Source organism: Plecotus auritus (genome assembly GCF_963455305.1).
Source record: "Plecotus auritus genome assembly, chromosome: 12".
NCBI lineage: Eukaryota > Metazoa > Chordata > Mammalia > Chiroptera > Vespertilionidae > Plecotus > Plecotus auritus.
Window position 1 is genome coordinate 44,548,399 of NC_137778.1, and position 20,900 is coordinate 44,569,298.

Below are 20,900 nucleotides of genomic sequence, written 5' to 3' on the forward strand. Positions count from 1 at the left end.
GCTGTTTCCCCGGTTTGCAAGCTGTTTACCTGAATAAAGTCTCTCCTTTTTACTGCACCCAGACTGGGGACTCCTGTTAGCATTGGGGTGATGTCAGGATGAGGGCCCTGAATCCTTTGTACCAAAGTACCTTTCACTGGCGAACACTTCCCGTAAATGCCTGCATGTGCAACAGAAACACTTCCCCTGGCATTTAAAAACGAAAAACAAAGGCGTTGTGTGCCACTGGGGCTCACGTGGGATTCACTAAGTTGGTACAGCTCGAACCCCTGGCTAACTCGGGAGTTCCCAGGCCTTCGGGGCACGCAGGTGGCCTGACCTCACCACGGGCGGAAATGCAACTTCTCCGGCGCTAAACTTCCGGAATGAGAGCTTCCGCTCCGGCAGTGGCCACGCCGCATCCACAGTCCTCAGAGGCCGGACTTCCGCTTCCGGCCCGGAACCCCGCCCAGCATGACGTTGCACAGGCCAGTTTGAGTCTCCTCAGCGCCCGTAGTTCCTGAACTTTGACCGCTTCTCTAGGCTGGCCGGAGGGCAGCACGCATGCGTAGTTCCGTTGAATGTGGTACGTCCTTATCCTCGCGGCGGCCGCAGGAGCGGTGGCAGTGGTCCTGGCCCTGCGGCTGTGGCTCGTGCTTCATTCCCGGGTTGTTGTACCCCGGGAATCTGTCAGTCTCATGGCGGTGGCCGGGTCCGGTAAGTACGGGGCGGGACCACAAACCCCGGAGTGCACTGCGACGCCGTCCCTGGGTCTCCTTCGCGCTTTGTGCGCACTGCATACTGGGAGTTGTAGTTTCTTTGCGCCACCGGAACCAGCCCCCAGCCAGGCACTATGCAGTTGGGCTGACGCTTCCGGGCCGCGACTTTAATGACACATGAGTACCTTGCACTGGTCAGTAATTAAGCCTCTCCGCAGCGTGTAGCTTTCTAATAAATTATTAGTGAACAGAGAGGACGCCGAAGCCCTTTGATGCTGATCTGCAATTTCCCTGAGTAATAAACTGCTGGTTTGCGTGATTAATCTAGGCATTTGGCATTTCGCTAAGGACTCATGATAGATGAGACGCGGTGAATTGTCATATTTATACACATACCAAGCCCACGAGGAGGAAATAATTACGTAGCGCCCGTGGGACAGCCGCACTGAGGATATTCCGTCGCAGTCACAGCGACAGGCCGTCCTGCCCGGTGACCCCTGTAAATGGGTCCCCGGCCCTGCAAGGCGCTCCGATTTTGAATGACAGCTCCGCAGAGATACACCTCACACACTGTGTACATTTAGGAATAAAATCTGCGAGTGCTGAGTTTATTTTCATACGTTTGTTCTCCTCCCCCCATGAAAGTCCGTTCACACCACAAAGGCACCCATTGCTGTTCCCAGTGGCTCCTTCCGCTGTTGAGAAATGCACAGGCTATGGCATGGGTGTAACACTGCCAAACAGACGTGCCCCTTGCGGTCTCTCAACCTCAGGCCTCCCACCCCCTTTCCAGGCGGGCACACCGCTGAGCTGCTGAGGCTGCTGGAGCACCTGTCCGCTGCTTACTCTCCCAGACACTACGTGGTCGCGGACACAGACGAGATCAGTGTCCGGAAGATACATGCCTTTGAACTCAGTCGAGCTGACAGAGACCCCAGTGGCGCGGTAAGTGATCGTGTCTATTTCTAAGAGAGTTTCGAATCCTACATTGAGTTTAATTTTTTAACAATCAGGGCAGGTCAGTTAAGGTGCCGGTGGGGGAGAAGGATGAGGGGCAAAGGGTGACAATGCAGACTTTTCTCCTGAGCTGCCAGAATAATGGAGTTGCCCTCCATGTCCGGGAGGAGGGGCGGGGGGGGGGCGGGGGGCAGGACGGCAGTGACCACCCTGCAAGACGTGGGATGCAGGCGTGACGATCAGGAGGGGAGCCTGGTCTGGGATGTGAATTTTGGAGTCAAGTGTGTGTATAAGACGGTTCTTAAAACGAGGAAGTGGGTGAGCTCACCCAGGGTTACGAGTATCAGAAAGCAGAAGAGCAAGCAGCCGGAGCCCCACGCACTGCCTCTCCAGGACCGGGCGTGTCTGGCAGCGACTGTCAGCCGTGACCTCCCGAACCTGCAGGGCACTGAGACCCAGCCCGGTCCCAGCACCTCTTCCCCCCTCACCGGCCTCCTGTCCTGGCAAGGAGGCTTTCCCTTCTTCCCAGTTCAGACAAGTACATATGCACACATACATGTGTCTTCCTTACAGCCTGTCGTCCCTCTATGGCAGGAGGGTATTCAGGTTTGTTTATGTCACCAACCAAAACCAAAGTGGGAAAGTGGGATCCCCTGTCACCCCCCAGCCCTGCTCCCTGACACACTTGGCCGTAGAACACACCGTTGCGGATTCTGCGCGCGCACACGTCCCTGCACGGACCAGGAGGGCGGGTGGCTAGTGCACAAGTCAGCACAGTTGGTTGGAGGGCTGGCTCCCGGGGTGGCATGGCCCGCCTTTTAAACAGACGGGGTTGCTGTGTTGCAAGGAGGCTGGGGGAAGGGGGAGACGGGTGGAGGTCGCGGGAGCCTTCCCGGCAGAGCCAGCCCGGCACGGTGGGGACAGGCACCTGGACGGTGGCTGGACTTGAAAGGAGAGGAATTTCCAGACAGACTGAGTGTGGGATGTGAAGGAGAGAGAAGGCAAGCAGAGCTCCCGGGCCTGTGGTCGGAGCGGTGGTGAGGACGGGGTGCCCTCCCTGACGGGGCGCTCCTGCGCTCTCTCCCATGTTCCTCGCCCCTCTCCCCACCGAAAAGGCCCTCAGCGCCAGAGGTGCCCCGCCCAGGCCCTGCAGGTGAGGGCCTCCGAGGGCTCCTCCCGGCCTCCCAGCCGTCGCCCGCACCCCCGCCTGCCGCCACCAGGGGGCGCGCGCAGCGAGCGGGAGGCCGGAGGGGCAGCCCCTGGACGCGGGTGGCGTGGGAGCTCTGCACACAGTAGGTTGACAGCGGTCCCGATGGAGAATAACACAGACGTGAACAGACACGCAGGGACACGCTCTGTTCCGTGTGCTCGCCACTGAGACGCGCTTTTGCCACGTGCGTTTGCAGGCGGCCCTGGCAGGGAGGTGGGGCCGTGTCCACGCCTTTCGGAAGCAGCCTGGGGCCCTGCGGGGCCTCCTCTCCTGGCTGCAAAGGCTCCCGTGGCTTTGGCCGTCTCTGCGGCCGGTCAGTTGGGAGAGAAGGGGCCCTCAGCCAGGGGCTGGGGAAGGGACAGGACCCGCCTCCACCGGCAGCACCCGCTGTCGCCACCGGGCGGCGCGCGGACTCCGCACTGCGGATCAGGCTGGCGCTCGCTGCTGACCGAACGCAGGCACCTCCTCACCCAGGCACCTCCCCATCCAGACACCCCTCACCCAGGCAACCCTACCCGGGCACCTCCCCACCCAGGCACCTCCCCATCCAGACACCCCTCACCCAGGCAACCCTACCCGGGCACCTCCCCACCCAGGCACCCCTCACCCGGGCACCTCCCCACCCGGGCACCTCCCCACCCAGGCACCTCCCCACCCAGGCACCCCTCACCCAGGCACCTCCCCACCCAGGCACCTCCCCATCCAGACATCCCTCACCCAGGCAACCCCTCACCCAGGCAACCCTACCCGGGCACCTCCCCACCCAGACATCCCTCACCCAGGCAACCCTACCCGGGCACCTCCCCACCCAGGGACCCCTCACCCAGGCAACCTCCCCACCCAGGCACCTCCCCATCCAGACATCCCTCACCCAGGCAACCCCTCACCCAGGCAACCCTACCCGGGCACCTCCCCACCCAGACATCCCTCACCCAGGCAACCCCTCACCCAGGCAACCCTACCCGGGCACCTCCCCACCCAGACATCCCTCACCCAGGCAACCCTACCCGGGCACCTCCCCACCCAGGCACCTCCCCACCCAGGCACCTCCCCACCCAGGCACCTCCTCACCCAGGCAACCCTACCCGGGCACCTCCCCACCCAGGCACCTCCCCACCCAGGCACCCCTCACCCAGGCACCTTCCCACCCAGGCACCCCTCACCCAGGCACCCCTCACCCAGGCACCTTCCCACCCAGGCACCCCTCACCCAGGCACCCCTCACCCAGGCACCCCTCACCCAGGCACCTTCCCACCCAGGCACCCCTCACCCAGGCAACCCTACCCGGGCACCTCCCACCCAGGGACCCCTCACCCAGGCACCCCTCACCCAGGCACCCCTCACCCAGGCACCTCCCCACCCAAGTACCCCTCTCCCAGGCAACCCTACCCGGGCACCTCCCCACCCAGGAACCTCCCCACCCAGGCACCCCTCACGCAGGCACCTTCCCACCCAGGGACCCCTCACCCAGGCACCTTCCCACCCAGGCACCCCTCACCCAGGCACCCCTCTCCCAGGCACCCCCCACCCAGGCACCCCTGCGGCGAGGAGTCCTGCCCCTCAGGTCGGGTTGCCCGCGGTCTGAGCGAAGCGGGCTGTGGGAGGGACTGAGCCACGCACTTTCCCTCCTGACGATGGAGCGCAGCTGTGTGCGGCTCTGGGTCCCGGTGAAGCCACAACCACAACCAGCGCCCGCTGACTCGGAAGCTCGTTCTGCTGCGTGAACATCTGAGTCGGAGCTCTGCCCGCGGCCGTGAGAGCCTCAGGCTGAGGCGCATCTCAGGGAAGCGGGGCCTCGGGCGGTGCTGGTGCTGAATGGCAGGTGCCCTAACGCCCCATCTGAGCGCCAGGGAGACAGGAGGTGAGGCTTCCTCTGGATCCCATCCGAGTGGGTGGAACTTAATGGCCGTGAAGGACACGTCCTGCCCTCCTCATCAGGAAGTTAACAGGACGGTGGATGGGTGGGCAGACAGACAGATGACTGATAGGTAGGTAGATAGATGGATGGATGATAGATAGATGGATGGATGATAGATAGATGGATGGATGATAGATAGATGGATGGATGGATGGATGATAGATAGATAGATGGATGGATGGATGGATGATAGATGGATGGATGATAGATAGATGGATGGATGATAGATAGATAGATAGATAGATAGATGATAAATAGATAGATAGATGGATGGATGATAGATAGATGGATGGATGATAGATAGATGGATGGATGATAGATAGATGGATGGATGATAGATAGATGGATGGATGATAGATAGATAGATAGATAGATAGATAGATAGATGGATGGATGATAGATAGATGGATGGATGATAGATAGATGGATGGATGATAGATGGATGGATGATAGATAGATAGATAGATAGATAGATAGATGGATGGATGATAGATAGATGGATGGATGATAGATAGATGGATGGATGATAGATGGATGGATGATAGATAGATGGATGGATGATAGATAGATGGATGGATGATAGATAGATGGATGGATGATAGATAGATGGATGGATGGATGATAGATGGATGGATGATAGATAGATGGATGGATGATAGATAGATAGATGGATGATAGATAGATGGATGGATGGGGTGCTTCACTGACTGTGGGCGAGAGCAGGAGTCTCTTGTACATCCCTCTGCCCCTCCTCAGGCCCTGGCTGTGGGGAAGCCTGGGGGAAGGCCTGGGGGGAGGGAGGGGAGGGAGTGACACTCGCCCTCCTGCAGCGCGGCCTCCGCCGCTTCCTATGCACGCACTCAGGCCCCGTGTGCCCTCACCACCTCCTCCCCAGGAGCAGACCGTGCCGAGGCTGGAGGGGGCATTAAACACGTCATCCTTCACCCCCGACGCCGCCCGTGTGGGGGCGGGCCCCGCGAGGCCCAGGCTTCTCCTGTCACTCAGGCCCGCTTTCCGCCCGGGCCCCTTCCGTTCGGACAGGCTGGCCTGTGAACGGTAGGACCTTGTGGAAATGGAAGTGACCTTGAGGGCGGAGCCGCCCTCTTGGGTCACCTGCTTCCTTCCGGCGGTGAGCTCCTGTGTGATGAGAGCACTCGGCCGCCTGTGCAAGGGCCGGGGGCAGAGGGAGGCCTCCTTCCCCACCCCGGGACCGAGAGCCCCCTGTCCGGGAACTGTCGCTCAGCAGAAGGAACCGAGCGTTGGTTTCCCTGGTTACGGACGTCATCATTCATGTTTGTTGCAAATTTCAAACGTCGCTATGGAGGGTGTCCCCCCAAACGTGCATGCACACTTTAGTGCTGGAGGCGGTGTGCGCGGTTCCGCTGCGTTTCAAGCCCCCGCAGCCCTGGAGGGGGACCGGCCTTGTGCAGAGCGTCGTCGGGCTGGAGAGGGACATCGCTGAGCGGGTGTGGGTCTGTGCTCCTCCTCAGGTGCCCCGGTACTTCCTCCACCGCATCCCCCGGAGCCGCGAGGTCCGGCAGTCCTGGCTGTCCACGGTGGTCACCACCCTGCGCTCCGCCTGCCTCTCCTTGCCCCTCACCTACCGCGTGAGGCCGGACCTGGTACGTATGCTGCTCTCTCCCCGCGCCGCCCGCCTGCCCGAGAGGTGCTGGCCTGTGCGGACACGGACCGCCAGAGGCCCCGCGTGGACATCGGCAGGCAGGGCCCTCCGTGTCCAGCCGCCCGTGAACTCCACGTGTGCCCTTCCCTCGGGTTCATGGCGCTAACGCGCGTGTCTTTAACAGCCCGGGCCCCTGCCCGCCTGTGGCTCTGGGCCCGCGCCATCGGCTCGGCCGCCAGGGGAGAGCCAGGCTCTTGTGCCTCTTCCACAGTCTCGTGTTCGCCGAGACGGCGAGCGAACGTGGTGTGCGGCCAGCAGGTCACACACCGGTGTTTCCACGGGAAACCGACCCGGAGAGCAGACACAGGCCACGCGATGAGGGCCTGTGCGCAGATCACCCGCCGGCGGGGCAGGCGGGCTCTGTGGTCTTCGGGAGGAAGCGCCCTTCAGTGGGCAGCGCGGGGCAGGGGGCAAGCCATCCCAGGAGAGGCAACTCCCGAACGTTCCCGGCCCCGTCCAGGCAGAGCCCGCGCTGCGTGCCGGACAGGAGCCCTGCTTGGCCGAGGGCACGAGCTCTGAGCAGGCGTTGGGTTTCCATGCTCTCCGGCCCCTCACCGCTGGACGGGGCCCGCCCCTCCCTGGGCGGGAGTCCGGGAGTCTGCGTGTGGTTGTAAACATGGCCTCCGAGCCGTGAGACACACAGACCTCGGGTGGGGAGTTGGATCCCATCCCGTGAAGGTACCGACGCTCCCAGCCCCGAAGGGTCTCGGCCGCCGGCAGCCGCTCCCGGTTTCCATCACCGCAGAGGAGGGTTGCTTGTGTCTGTCTGTTTTCACAAAGCAAGTTGACCTCTCGGCCCCGAACACGTGCTGAGTGTGTGCAGTTCAGAGACTGCCTACAGCGGGTGGGCCTTCTCCGCCCCGGGCCAGCCGGGTGCTTACCCATCATGCTCGGCCGTCAAAATCACCAGCGGGGACGGGAGCCTGCTCTGCTGGTCAGGTGTGTCGTTAACTCACCCTGATGCCTTGCAGGGCTGGCCAAACGCGTTCTCGGCCCCGTGCGGCCCGCGGGCCGGACGGTCCCCAGCCCCGCCCGAGAGGATCGGTATTGCCCTGAGAGGGTTAATTAACTTATTTCTAAAACTCAGAGGCAAAATGAAAGGGAGCAAAAGGGCGTCCAGGTTTCAAGCTGGAAGTTTGGGGTCTATATTAATAACTTCCCGGAGGCACAGCCACTGTCCCAGGCAGGGGCTGCGTGAGCGTGTGACTGCAGGGCTCAGAGGGACAAGGCGACGTGAGGGCCGAGCATGATGGGTAAGCATGATGGGTCTGCGGCGAACACGCCTCGCCTCGCCTCGCCTCTCGGCACTGGGAGACTTTAGCCAGGGGAGCCCTGGGCAGCAGCAGCAGCTCGTCCCGGGCTGACCCCCACGCCGTCTGCAAGGCCTCTTCTCTCTAGTGCCGGGAGCCTGGGTTCTCCGGTGCGTCCCCTGTCGGAGCCCTTCCTGGTTCACAGTCCCCAGCGTCAGCGTGCACCCCAAAAAACAGAACAACAACAAACAGAAGGACTGGACGGCTGTCACCTCAGCCTCCTCGCAGAATCTAAAGTCTCACGAGCACCAAGCACCGGCTGTGAAAGGATGGATTTCTCTAAAGAACTCGGAGGGGACGGCGAGAACATGACACACTTTCATTTTAAACGGAGTCAGGTGGAAGAACCGTTCCAACCTGAACATGATCCCACCAGCGGTTCTGCCGCGGCTGGCTTAACAGGACGAAGTCCCACTCGGTGAACACAGCCCCTCCCACCGGAGTGAAGTCCACAGCCAAGAACTATCTTATCCCGTGAGAACCAGGCCCTCCATGGAGTGAAGTCCACGGCCAAGGCCCATCTACTCCTGTGAGAGCCAGGCCCTCCACGGAGTGAAGTCCACGGCCGAGAACTGTCTTCTCCCGCGACAGCCAGGCCCTCCACGGAGTGAAGTCCACGGCCAAGAGCTATCTTCTCCCGCGACAGCCAGGCCCTCCACGGAGTGAAGTCCACGGCCAAGAGCTATCTTCTCCCGCGACAGCCAGGCCCTCCACGGAGTGAAGTCCACGGCCAAGAGCTATCTTCTCCCGCGACAGCCAGGCCCTCCATGGAGTGAAGTCCACTGCCAAGAGCTATCTTCTCCCGCGACAGCCAGGCCCTCCATGGAGTGAAGTCCACGGCCAAGAGCTATCTTCTCCCGCGACAGCCAGGCCCTCCACAGAGTGAAGTCCACAGCGAGGGCTCCTACTCCTGTGAGAGCCAGGCCCTCCACGGAGTGAAGTCCACGGCGAGGGCTCTGCTGACAGCAGCGGGGACATGGACACATGTGAGCCCTCCTAAAACCACGTCTGCATCGTCCCACCGACCTTGCCCATAACCCTCGGTGCTTCCTGGCTCCCTGCTGTGCACTCAGAACCCCGCCTCTTCGCTGTGTCTGCGTGTCTCCCGGAAGGAGGTCTGGGTGGGTCTCTGAGTGGGCAGACGGATCTCACACTTCCTGGGAATGCGCTCCCGCGGAGAACGCAGTTCCGTTCCCGAAGAGCAGGTGCCGCTGGCTGCGTCACGGAGCGAGCACCGGGCTGCCGAGCTCGGGGGGAGGGAGGCCGCGTATCTTGGTTTCCCACGGGCTTTCCTAGACAAGCGCCTCCCGCATGCTTGTGGGGTGACTTGAAAGTAAGTGAATGAACAGTGGCCGTGAGTCACCACCGAAACAAAGATGCCCACGCCCACGCCGGGACTGGCCCCGCTGGGTGGGTGTGGGGGCCGGGGGGGGGGGGGCGCGGGCGGAAGAGCCTGAAGAGCCAGCCGGGGTGCCGGCTCCCGGGCTGGGGCGGGTTCCTGGCCGGTGCTAATGAAACACTCAGCAGAGAGCTCTGCACACGGATGAGACCGACTTGATCTCGCACCAAGTGAGAGCGGCAGGGAGATGCTGCGGGCGTAGCGGGGCTGGGGGGCCTCTGCCTGTGTGCCGGGCCTCACTCGGGCACGCTCACTCGGCCTCATGAAAGACGCCCATTATGTCACTTGCCCGTTTCCCACGTCTCCCTCCCAGGGTGAGCTGGGAAAGGTCCAAGTTCACGCAGCAGCCGGTCCACGTGGAGAATGGGTTCCTGTACGCAACTGGGAGACTGACTTTTTAAAAATATATTTTCACTGATGTCAGAGAGGAAGGGAGAGGGGGAGAGAAACATCGATGGTGAGAGAGAATCATGGACCGGCTGCCTCCTGCACTCCCCACCCTGGGGACCGAGCCTGCAACCGGGGCCTGTGCCCCGACCGGGAATCGAACTGTGACCTCCTGGTTCAGAGGTCGACGCTCCGCCCCTGAGCCACGCCGAAAAGGGTGTTTTCTGTGGTGAGGCACCAGCGGCGGCTCCGGGTGCCCTGTTTGCGTATTTATCGAGTTTTTATCGGCCTGTTGGTTGGTACGTGCTGGGAACGCTGACGAGAGCCCATTCACTGCTGGGTGATAAGCCGAGCCCTGGCGGCACACCCTCCGCCCGAGTTGGCGTGATGCTCTGGAGAAGGGCCTGCATCTGGGACACCTCTGCCACGTGCAGAGGACACTCGGCGACGAAGGAGCGGCTGCTGACCGGTGCCCACTAGCAGGTGCACCAGGTGGGAATGAGGGCCAAGTGAGTCAGGGTAACAAGTAGGCCGCCGCCGCCCCGTGGCTCCAGGTGAGGGCTCCTGCCCGGGGCCATTTGCTTGCCGTGCTCAGCCGGTGTGACCAGCCCTGCGCACAGAGGTCATGCCCGGATCACGTCTCCCCGTGGGTCCCTCCGCGCTCACACGCTCGCCGTCCAGCAGCCTGCGTGAACGAGCGTGTCGCATGTCCCACGGAGGTCAGTCCACAGGAGACGCGGTTCTGAGCCAGTCCCACGTCCCTGGTTCCCTGGCCGCCGCCCGCGCTGCCCTGACCCCGGGTGATGCCCGCAGCTGCTCCGTCCGGACACGGCGCACGCCATTCCAGCTGTGGCCCCTGCTTCCCGCGGTCCGTGGTCCGAGCGCAGCCCGAGCCGAAGTCAGGCTGTTTGTGCGTGAGAGAGCGCGCTTTCAATGGCTTTTTGTTTCTCCACGTGGAGGACCCTCCAAAGCTTGAAAATGGAGGTTCTCTCCTCTCCCACTCGGCACGCTCCTGGGAGGCAGTGGCTCTGCCCCCTCTGCCCGTCCTTTCGCTTCCCCTGCGAGCTGTGGCCTCTTCCTCCCTGCGGTGTGCGGTGTGCGGTGTGCGGTGTGGGAGGTGAGCGGCGGAAGGGCGGCCTGGGAACAAGGCTGCTTTCAGGGGCGGCGTGCGGCCAGCTCAGCGGTGAGCTGGGGAGCCTGCCCTGGGCGGGCGGGCGGGGCTGAGGCGGAGCAGAGAGAAGGGAGGCTTTGAGCGGCTCTGAAGTTCAAAGGCCCCGCCGCCCGGGCAGTCCTGCGGGTCTGGCTCTATTTCACAGCCTCTGACATCAACGCGCAGAGCGTTTGGTTGGTGTTTTTCAGGCCCCGTTTGGTCTGAGGGTGGAGAGAAAAGGGGCTCACACAGGGAGCTGGGGGGAGGGGTGCCCCGAGGCTGGCCGCCGGAGGGAGGGATCGGGTAGCAGTGGTATGGGAGCTCGGGAGCCTGGGTGCCCGCCATGAGCCCCGGGGCCTCACCCTGCAGTCCTGGCACCGATGAGAGCGCCGGGGTGGGCGCAGAGTGAGTGCATGTGGAGGGCGAGAGGTCGGGGAGGAGGGAGGGGCAGAGGAAAGCATGTTGCATAACCGCCCGGTCACCTCCGCCCCGACGGGTCCCTGGGGTCCAGCGGGGCGCTGCTGGGGCAGGTTCTGAGTGAGCACCGTCGGCAGCCCTTGGGGATGACCTGCTTGGCCGTGTTTTCACTGGGACGCACCGTGCACGTGGGCCAGCCCCGTCTGAGCCAGGGCCCAGCGCCCTTCATCTTCAACGCGGTGCAGCGCAGTGTTTCCTGACAGCCTCAGGGACCACGCCGTCTTCATCGTCCGTCCTCTTTCCCGTCCCCCAGGCTGGGGGTCCTCTGGGGTCTGCCTTCGGGGCATGTCTGCCCCGCCTCCTGCTGGGACTCCCCCCCGCGTAGCCTGAAGCGCGGTCATGGTCACGGGCTCCTCAGTCAGCTGCAGAGGCGGCCCTTCCCCGCGGGGAGCACGGGGTGGGGGTCCCAGTGCCTCCGGGACCCGCAGGCCCGCGGGCAGACTCCATGTTCCATGACACGTGGCACACACTGCAGAACGGCCACAGCCCCAGCCACCGCGTGTCAGGACGAGGGCACATCTGCAGACCACGCGGTGGCTCTGGGGACCCAGCGGCTGCGTTTCACCTAGAGGGGAGGACGCTCGGGAGGAAGCCGGTCAGAGCCTGGGCTGGTGCTGCCCACGTGCGAGGCGGCACCACGCTCCCTCCCAGCTGCTAAGACCTCGGACAGAGAGAGTCTGTGGGCTCGGGCGGCAGCCACGTTTGCCCTGAGGAAGGAAATCTGCAGGGTGTGGCGGGGGGGGGGGGGGGCGCCCATCCCACTCGTTAGCAAATAGCATCCGTCCTGGCCGCCCTGATGGCGCTCGCTGACGCCGGGACGGGCTCTGACGAAGCAGTTCTGAAGTGTTTACAGCCGACAGCCTGCGGAACAGGTTTGCTCTGTGGCCCGAGGAGGCCTGTCCCTGCAGCCGCGTGTCCATGCGGGTCAGGGTGGCCACGGCCTGGCGGCAGGTCCAGGTGCTGTGTTCCTAAGGGTTTGCTCACACCACAGGGACCTGCCGACAAGTCGTGGTGGGGGCAGCACCAGCTCGGGGCTCGGCCTGCTGCTGCTCCTCTCTTAGGCCATGCTCCTGGCTCAGCTACTCCTCTCTTAGGCCATGCTCCTGGCTCAGCTACTCCTCTCAGCTACTCCTCTCTCAGCTGCTCCTCTCTCAGCTGCTCCTCTCTCAGCTACTCCTCTCTCAGCTGCTCCTCTCTCAGCTGCTCCTCTCTCAGCTGCTCCTCTCTCAGCTGCTCCTCTCTCAGCTGCTCCTGGCTCACCTGCTCCTCTCTCAGCTGCTCCTCTCTCAGCTGCTCCTCTCTCAGCTGCTCCTCTCTCAGCTGCTCCTCTCTCAGCTGCTCCTGGCTCAGCTACTCCTCTCTCAGCTGCTCCTCTCTCAGCTACTCCTCTCTCAGCTACTCCTCTCTCAGCTGCTCCTCTCTCAGCTGCTCCTCTCTCAGCTGCTCCTCTCTCAGCTACTCCTCTCTCAGCTGCTCCTCTCTCAGCTGCTCCTCTCTCAGCTACTCCTCTCTCAGCTGCTCCTGGCTCAGCTACTCCTCTCTCAGCTACTCCTCTCTCAGCTGCTCCTGGCTCAGCTACTCCTCTCTCAGCTACTCCTCTCTCAGCTGCTCCTCTCTCAGCTGCTCCTCTCTCAGCTGCTCCTGGCTCAGCTGCTCCTGGCTCAGCTGCTCCTCTCTCAGCTGCTCCTCTCTCAGCTGCTCCTGGCTCAGCTGCTCCTCTCTCAGCTGCTCCTCTCTCAGCTGCTCCTCTCTCAGCTGCTCCTCTCTCAGCTGCTCTCACTCAGCTCTCAGGGAGCATGAAGTCGGGAGACCTGGGCGGGCGGTCGGGGTGCGGGAGCCGGCGGTGAGGCTGTGCACACCCATCCAGGCTTCCAGTTACGTGGTTTCACCAAGACCCCCCTGTCTGCTTTACGTTTTTTCCTACAAGTTCCCTGGTGGTGTTCCCGGGCTCTGCATCCAGGGCCCTCGCTGTGGCCCGGCTCGGAAGTCGGCCAGGTTGGATCTCTGAGAAGGAGTCTGAGCACAAGGTGACTGAAGGTGGAGAAAGTCAGCGAAGCCATTGCTTCGTGATCGAGTTGCACGATTAATGGGAGAACCTGAAAGTTAGTGATGCTGTTTGTTTAAGGAAAATGGTCTCGAGGCGATGCCATAGAAAAGAGAACTCGTGGCTAAAAACACGCTGGGCAGCGTGTCTCCCTGGGGACTGGCACGGAAGCGCGCGGAGTCTGTCCGTCCGACACTGGCCTGGACCCGGGAGGAGTGGTCCGCGCTCTGTCTGCGCGGCCCGAGCAGCCCTGGGGCCGTGCACTTGTAGTTGCTGACGAAGCACCGAGCAGGAGCGATGAGGGCGCCCTCCTGGGCCTGTGCTGGGGAGCTCTGGGGCTCCCGTGGGGGCCGTGAGCCGTGGGCTCGCAGATGGTCTCCAGGGAGGAGGCTCCGGCCCAGGTCCCCGGGCTCCTCGGGGGGACGCTGGGTTCTGCCGTGCGCCTCTCCCTCGAGCGATGGGGTCGCGGGGTTTTCCTCTGATGCTGTTGACGTGGCAGCGACGCTGACGGGCGTGTGCATGGGAACGGCCTTGCGTCTGCACCGAAGGATACACAGACGCTTCATGAGCATCGGGTTGTGTGAGAGAGAGACAGACAGACAGACAGGAAGAGAGACGGACACGGGAACGGAGGCCAGAAGACGGAACTCACCGGGTGCGGCCGCGCTGAGGTGGCCCTCCCGGTTGAGGGACGGGGCGCCTGGTGCCCAGGGAGGGACCACATGCTCGTGCCTCGGAGCTGCGGCCCTTCCCGCCCCGCACACTCCCGGGACCCCAGCAGCCGCGCTCCCACCCGCCACCGCGGAGGCAGGGGCCCTGCAGCCAGAGCCACACGCCGTCCAGGCAACGGTCTAGGGCCGTGGTCGGCAAACTGCGGCTCGCGAGCCACATGCGGCTCTTTGGCCCCTTGAGTGTGGCTCTTCCACAAAATACCACGGCCTGGGCGAGTCTATTTTGAAGAAGTGGCATTAGAAGAAGTTTAAGTTTAAAAAATGTGGCTCTCCAAAGAAACTTCAGTCGTTGTACTGCTGGTATTTGGCTCTGTGGACGAATGAGTTTGCCGACCACTGGCCTAGGGGCCCTCATTGCCGTCAGCCCCCCCCCCCCCCCCCCCCCCCCCCCCCGGCTATAGGATGTGCGGCCGCACTGACAACCCCTCCTGTTACAGGAAAAGCAGGAGCCGGTTCTGACCGGGAGAGAACCCGGTGGGTGTGACGTGGGCAGGAAGCCGGCCGCCCCTGCCGCATGCGCTGGTGCAGGGCCCCCCCCCCCCCCCCCGTGGGCTGGGGGACGCGCTCCCTCCATCCCAGCCGTGCTCCTGGGCAGCGGACAGCCGTCCTCTGGAGCTGGGCAGAGACTCCGCTGCGTGGCCCGCAGGCCCTTCGCCTCTCTGCCTCCGCGTCTACGGGAGGGTGACATGGCCGAAGAGCGGACAGCGCAGGGGGAGGGAGGCGGTCATACAAATGCCACCTTAAGTCTCTGCCTGACGCGTAGCCGTGACCTGTCAAGGTCAGGTGCTTCCCTTCCCTCTGGGCCCAGGGCGGGCGGGCTGGAGGCCCCAAGGCTGCACCTGCCCTGGGCCTGGGCCTGGGGGGCGGGGAGCTCGGTGTGGGCTCCCCGAGGGCTCGGCGTGGGCTCAGGGGGGCTCGGCGAGGGCTCAGCGTGGGCTCAGGAGGGCTCAGGGGGGCTCAGGGGGGCTCGGGGGCTCAGCATGGAATCAGTGAGGGCTCAGGGGGGCTCAGGAGGGCTCGGCATGGGCTCAGTGAGGGCTCAGGGGGGGCTCAGTGAGGGCTCAGGGGGGCTTGGGGGCTCAGCATGGGCTCAGTGAGGGCTCAGGGGGGCTCGGGGGCTCAGCATGGGCTCAGTGAGGGCGACACTGGGCGCAGGACGCAGGCCGCCCTGAAGACGCTGCCGGGGGCGGGGAACGCCATGGAGCCCATGAAGACCGGGAGGACAGGAAAGGTCACCTTGACCGTTGGCCCGAGGACAGGAAGCCGGAGGTTCCGTTTCCTCCGCGCGCAGCAGCAGCAGCAGCAGCAGCGGCAGCGGGTCAGGAAGCGGAGGTTGCTGCGGTGACCTTCCCGGGCCGGGGCCACGGCTTCGCCGCTCGGACAGAGTGAAGAGGAAGCTCCGGTTTCATCTTGTGTGTCTCCCACGGAAGGCGCGGGCGGCAGGTGTGACATCCTCGCCACGCCGCCCACGCTGACCCACGGCAGCAGTAAGGCCGCGGCAGCCGCGGGAGCTGAGCCTGGTGTGGGGCCTGCTGGAGGTGTCTGTTGTCTCCGGGCAGCCCCTGCTGTCCGCTGCTCGATGGTGGGCCCCAACGTCCCTCCTGCCACCCACCTACCCACCCACTGCGCCCGACCCCCTCAGGCCCCGGTGCCTGGCTCCCTGCTCCCTCCGCGCTGCGTGGGCCGCGTGCCCTCCACGGCGCTCCCCTTCCTTGTGGCCTTGATCACCCCAGACGCTTCCCGTCCAGATCTCCGAGGCTCCGTACCCCCGCGCCCCCCCCCCCCCCAGTCTCCTGGCTCCCGGTCCGCACACGCTCCAGCTGGAGGCCCATCTGCTCCCCGGGGCTCCCCCCTGCCTGAGGGAGTCCACACCCATCCCGGACCAGGACCACTCGGGCCCTCGGCAGCAAACCACGTGCCAGACTCGGGAGGGAGGGCCTGGGGGCTTCTGAGAGCGGAGGGCGCGGGAGCACAGGACCAGCCGGCGGGGGAGGGCTGGCGGGTGGGGGCTGAGCAGCCAGAACGGCCCCTCGGCCGCACAGCTGGTGGGGGGCACGGTGGTGGGCACACAGCTGGTGGGCGCGGGGCTCTGCCAGGAACACTGCCAGGCCGGGCAGACCTGGGCCCAGCCGCACCGGCCCAGGGAGGGGGCCACCTGGGTCCTCGTGGGCTCGGCTGCTGCCACAGCTCGCCCGGGGGCATCGCTCAGACCAGTTCCAGGCGGGGGCAGAGGCCAGCACAGCGCCACGTGGGCCGCCCCGTGCGGGACAGTGAGTCTCAGTCACCTCTGCAGCCTCCTCGTCGGACAGAAACACGTACAAGCGCCTCCCTCGGTGTCACTGTCTGTGCCGCAAACGCCTCGGGCAGGACAGCGCTGGTCCTGGCCGGGTCCGTGCGCGCAGCGTCTGCCTGCTCCCCGAGGGGTGCGGGTGCGATTTCTGGTCAAGGGCACCTGCCTGGGTTGTGGGGTCATCACCCCGTCGGGGTGCGTGCGGGAGGCAGGCAGTCACCATGTCTCTCACATCCACGTTTCTCTCTCTCCCGCCCCCTCCCTTCCGCTCTCTCCAAACCTCCCTCCGTGAAGGTGCTGTGTAACGGGCCCGGGACCTGCGTGCCCATCTGCGCGGCGGCCGTGCTCCTGGGCGTGCTGGGCGTGAAGCGCGTGACCGTGGTCTACGTGGAGAGCCTCTGCCGCGTGGAGCACCTGTCGCTGACCGGGCGCATCCTGCGCCCTTTCGCCGATTACTTCCTGGTGCAGTGGCCCGCCCTGAAGAGGAAGTACCCCAAGTCCGTGTACCTGGGGCGGGTCGTGTGACCAGAGGCGCCCTGCTCTGGCTTACACGCAGCCAACACTACTTACACGTGGGGATGAGACTGCGCCTTGGTTGTAGAGGGAGGACATCAAATTCATGGCCCGCGAGCCACATGCAGCCCACAGCGAGTATTGCTGTGGCCCAGCCGATAGAAGGGTATGTAAGAAACGCTTAATAAAGATGTTGTAACTGGCCCCGGCTGGTGTGGCTCAGTGGATAGAGCATCGGCCTGCGAACTGAAAGATTCCCAGGTTTGATTCTGGTCAAGGGCACGTGCCCGGGTTGTGGGCTCGATCCCCAGTGGGGGACTTGCAGGAGGCAGCCGATCCATGGTTCTCTCTCATCATGGATGTTTCTATCTCTCCCTCTTCCTTCCTCTCTGAAATCAATAAAAATATATATATTTTAAAAATTCGTAACTTAATTTTTACAATATCCTGTTACACATAATTATTAATAACGAGCTACAATGTTCGCCAATGACTGATGACTATAATCGTGTTGCATTCATTTCCCTTACGCGCCTTACGCACAGGCGCACCATTTCCCTCCACTAACACCCGCAGCGAATATTTTAGCAGCCGATGGCCAGTCGTTGGTCTTGGACTGACGTGTTTGTTGTGCGTAACAGGAAATACTTCACTTTAGGTTTATTTGTGTGATGTTTATTAATGTGTGCAGTTATTTGGTGTCTGGTAACTTAATGTTCAAGAAAAAATATTAATTTCTATTAAAATGTGCTATTATTTTATGTTAACGATGACTCATTTATTTCAGCCCTTTGTATTCAGCATGTCTCTATCGAAATAAACCTACGTTTCCATGACAACTGAAGCTTTTGTTTCTTTGCGGCCACATACACGTAAACCTTGTTAATTTGGCCCGTGTTGGCCTTTGCGTTTGACATGCTTGCTTTAGAGGACAGACGAAGACGGGTGCTGCTCCGCCCACTCCCGGGGCCTCATTCCTGTCCCCGTGGGGAGCTCGGAGCCGCTTCCAGGCGGGCCGCTCGCGGGCTCCAGCCTCCTGCACAACCCGTGTCCTTTCTGTTCAGCCTCGCTTCGTGGGCACTTGGCCTCCGTCCCAAAGACCTTCAGAAATCTCTCCTGTCATCGCTGCCTCCTGCACGCCCCCCACTGGGGATGGAGCCCGCAACCCGGGCCTGTGTCCTGACCTGGAATCGAACTGTGACCTCCTGGTTCCTAGGTGGGCGCTCAGCCACGGCGCCACGCGCGGGCTGGGTTTCTGTTGATAAAGCGAAAGCCTTTCCGTTGCGTGTAGACGTGAAAAGGATCCAGGTTTGGAGGGAAGTGGGGTCTCAGAGCGTCTCCCCTCTGACCCCAGCTAGCTGCATGTGGGGGATGAGACTGCCGGTCACGACCTCATGTCCGTCTGTGGAAACAGCCCCAGCGCCTCTCGGAGGCCTGGTGACCCAGGCAGGTTCCCTCAGGCTGCTGGCCTGCTCCAGGCAGCCCCAGGCCCACGGGCGGCCCCGGCCCCACGGGCAGCCCCAGGCCCACGGCGGCCCCAGCCCCACGGGCGGCCCCAGCCCCACGGGCGGCCCCAGCCCACCTGCCTGGAGATGTGACCTGTGCCTCGGCTGTCCCCGGGCCTGGGCGCCGGCCAGCTCCCTCCTCGCAGCCAGGAGTCCCGGGGAGCCGCGCCTGGGCGGGAGGGTGACCCCAGGCGGGAGGGGGACCCCGAGGAGCTCCACGTGGGGCTGTCCTGCCCACGTGCCCCATGAGGGACTAACAGAAACGCCCTAAGCAGCCCCCTCACCATCCGGCAGTGGTGCCATCCCCTGGCCTGGGGCTCCCAAACCCTGCGCCCTGCGGGCGGGCGGGGCGAGGCCTGGTGGCCGGGTCCTTATAACCACAGTCCCGACCGCGGCCCCAGAAGCGACCTGGCCAGGCGCTGGGCTGGGAGGAGAGAAACTCCACGGTCTCCCGGGGGCTGCAGCCTTCCTGTCCCCCCAGCCGAGGCTCGGCCGGGACAGGGAGACCCTCCCCGCTGCGCCCCTGAATCTGACCACGGAGTCCACGCGCAGATCCAGGCGCCCTTCCACCAGGTGCTGGGAGTTGGTTACAAGCATCGGTGGTTGGGCCGCCACCTTCCCGTGGAGCCGCCCGTGTGGCCACTTCGGCTCGGGGTCAGGCGAGGCGGCGGCGCCTCCGCCGAGTGGCCGGAAGGAGAGCTTTCTTGCGGCGGCCCCTGGTGAGAGCCGGCTGGGCCATCCCTCCCTGGGACCCGCTTTCCCACGGAAACTTGAGCGTCTGGACAGAGGCCCGTGTCCCGTCCTGACGAGGCAGCGCGCACGCGGGAGGACGGGCGCTGGGGGCCAGGCTGACCCCAGGCACTGGCAGGAGACGGGGCGCCTTCTGTCTCACTTACCCTCCCCCCCGCCCCTCCCCACCCCCCGTCTATTCAGGGGGATGATCGGGAAGTCAGTGGCCACAACGAGAACTGGGTAAGCTTTTGGCTGAGCGACGTGGAGGCCACCCTCCCGCTCGGGGCCCCGGAGTCACAGCCGCAGCCGCAGCCGCAGGGGCTGACAGTGAGAAGGGAAGACGTTTCCTTCCTCGGAGAGGAGGAGGAGGGCAGGGCTTGGTGGGGGCGCCGCCTCCACAGGCGCAGCCAGACGGGTCAGAGCCCCTCCGGCCCCCTCCCCCCCCGCCGCCGGGCCCTGGGCCTGTGGACGGGTCAGCGCACCAGGCCTCCAGCTGCCCAGCCGGGCGCCTGGACACCCCAAGCCAGCAAACCGGTCCAAACAGCCACATGCAGGCGGAGCCTAAACGGTCCATCAAAACCTTACAGAAACTGCCCGGCCCCCGCGTCCCGGTCAGGGCACACGCCCAGGTTGCGGGCTCCATCCCCAGCAGGCGGCGTGCAGGAGGCAGCTGATGGATGTCTCTCTCTCTCTCTCTCTCTCTCTCTCTCTCTCTCTCAAATCAATAAAAACATTTAAAATAAAACGTACAGAAACCAAGTGTTGGTGGCTGGCGTGGGAGCAGGTGTGAGGTTTGGTTTTGCTTGTACCACTGGCGGGGGCGGGGGGCGGTGCAGGTGAGTCAGGACCCCCGTGGGGACCTCCGTGGGGACCGCCTGGGGCTGCGTGGGCACGGGGACAGTGGGTGCACGGGGCGCCTCACCCCAGCCCTGTCTCCCGCCCCTCCACCGCGCACGCGTGTCAGGCCCCCCAATTAGAAGCTTTAAACTGCCGGCCCCTTCAGCCGCTCAGCAGCCGGAGGTGAGGGTCCCCCCACAGGGAGCGCCCAGGCTTCCGCGGGGGGGGGGGAGGGGGGGGACAGGACGGGCACCGCGTCTTTGCTTCTCGCTGGCCTGGCCGTGCGGGCGGAGGGTCTGAGCGGCCCCTGGCGGGCGCTTCCCTGGCCGAGCCCTCGCCCTCCAGGCCCGCTGGCAGGTCCGAGTGGCGCCTTCTCCACGCAGGGCCGGGGTAGTTGAGGGGTCCCGCCTCACCCTGACCAGAGCGTCCCGGGCTCAAGGGCACTGCCTCCCTGCGGCGCCGCCTTCTCCAAGGACACGCCGCCCTCAGGTCCCCGACAGCACAGGTCACGGACGGGAATGTGGAGGCAGTGCCGCCCCTCCGTGCCCACGGCTGAGGCCCCTGCAGCGGCCGGAGGCCTGTGCCCCGCCCCCCGCGCTGCCCCGCCCCCCAGCACAGCAGCAGGAGTGGAAACAGCAGAAACTGAGCAAAAGGAAGAATTCCTCCCAGAGCTGCCCGTGCTGCCTCTGCCGCATCAACGCGCATTGGAGCCGGTGGCGCCCGTGTTCTGAGCACCAGTGCCGGCCCCGCCCCCCACCAGCGACGGGGCGCGGCATCTGGGGACCATCCGCCCTGTGTCTTCTAGAACCAGCCTCCGTGTACGTGTCTTTGGCGTCTTTTCATGGACAGAAACGAGCAGGCCGGGGAGAAGGTGTCCCGGTCTCTGGCGGGAGTTCCGCGCCCACTCACTTCCCGCTGCCTCAGTGAGGACCCCGGGAACTGGGCCAAGCCCCCGGGAGCGTCCCTGCGGGACACCCGGAGCCAAGCTGCACCTGATTGGCTGTCAACACTCTCCAGAGAAGGTGGCAGGTTCCAGCCCCAGCCCGTCTGGCGGGTGCGGG

General features: G+C 64.0%; 2 protein-coding genes across 3 annotated transcripts in view; one reads left to right on the forward strand and one right to left on the reverse strand.

Annotated features, from left to right (window-relative positions):
- Positions 1 to 782, reverse strand: part of LOC308237465 (TLC domain-containing protein 4-like) — a 48,092-nt gene extending 47,310 nt beyond the window's left edge. Inside the window, exon 1 of one of the 2 annotated variants that reach the window (XM_080648173.1) lies at positions 30 to 782. The gene's annotated coding sequence lies outside the window, so the exon portion shown is untranslated. The remainder of the gene's footprint in view (positions 1 to 29) is intronic. The other variant, XM_080648182.1, reaches the window with a different exon arrangement.
- ALG14 (ALG14 UDP-N-acetylglucosaminyltransferase subunit) lies at positions 451 to 17,602 on the forward strand. Its single transcript, XM_080648190.1, has 4 exons — positions 451 to 696; positions 1,492 to 1,643; positions 6,274 to 6,405; positions 16,547 to 17,602. Exons 1-4 carry the CDS (start codon positions 561 to 563, stop codon positions 16,775 to 16,777), a joined length of 651 nt encoding a protein of 216 aa, XP_080504316.1. The 5' UTR covers positions 451 to 560; the 3' UTR covers positions 16,778 to 17,602.
- Positions 17,603 to 20,900: the final 3,298 nt, after the last annotated feature.

Coding starts and splice junctions, on each gene's coding strand:
- ALG14 (XM_080648190.1), top strand. CDS start 561: ATGTGGTACGTCCTTATCCTCGCGGCGGCCGCAGGAGCGGTGGCAGTG. Junction 697..1,491: donor CATGGCGGTGGCCGGGTCCG/GTAAGTACGGGG, acceptor CCCCCTTTCCAG/GCGGGCACACCGCTGAGCTG. Junction 6,406..16,546: donor ACCGCGTGAGGCCGGACCTG/GTACGTATGCTG, acceptor CCCTCCGTGAAG/GTGCTGTGTAACGGGCCCGG.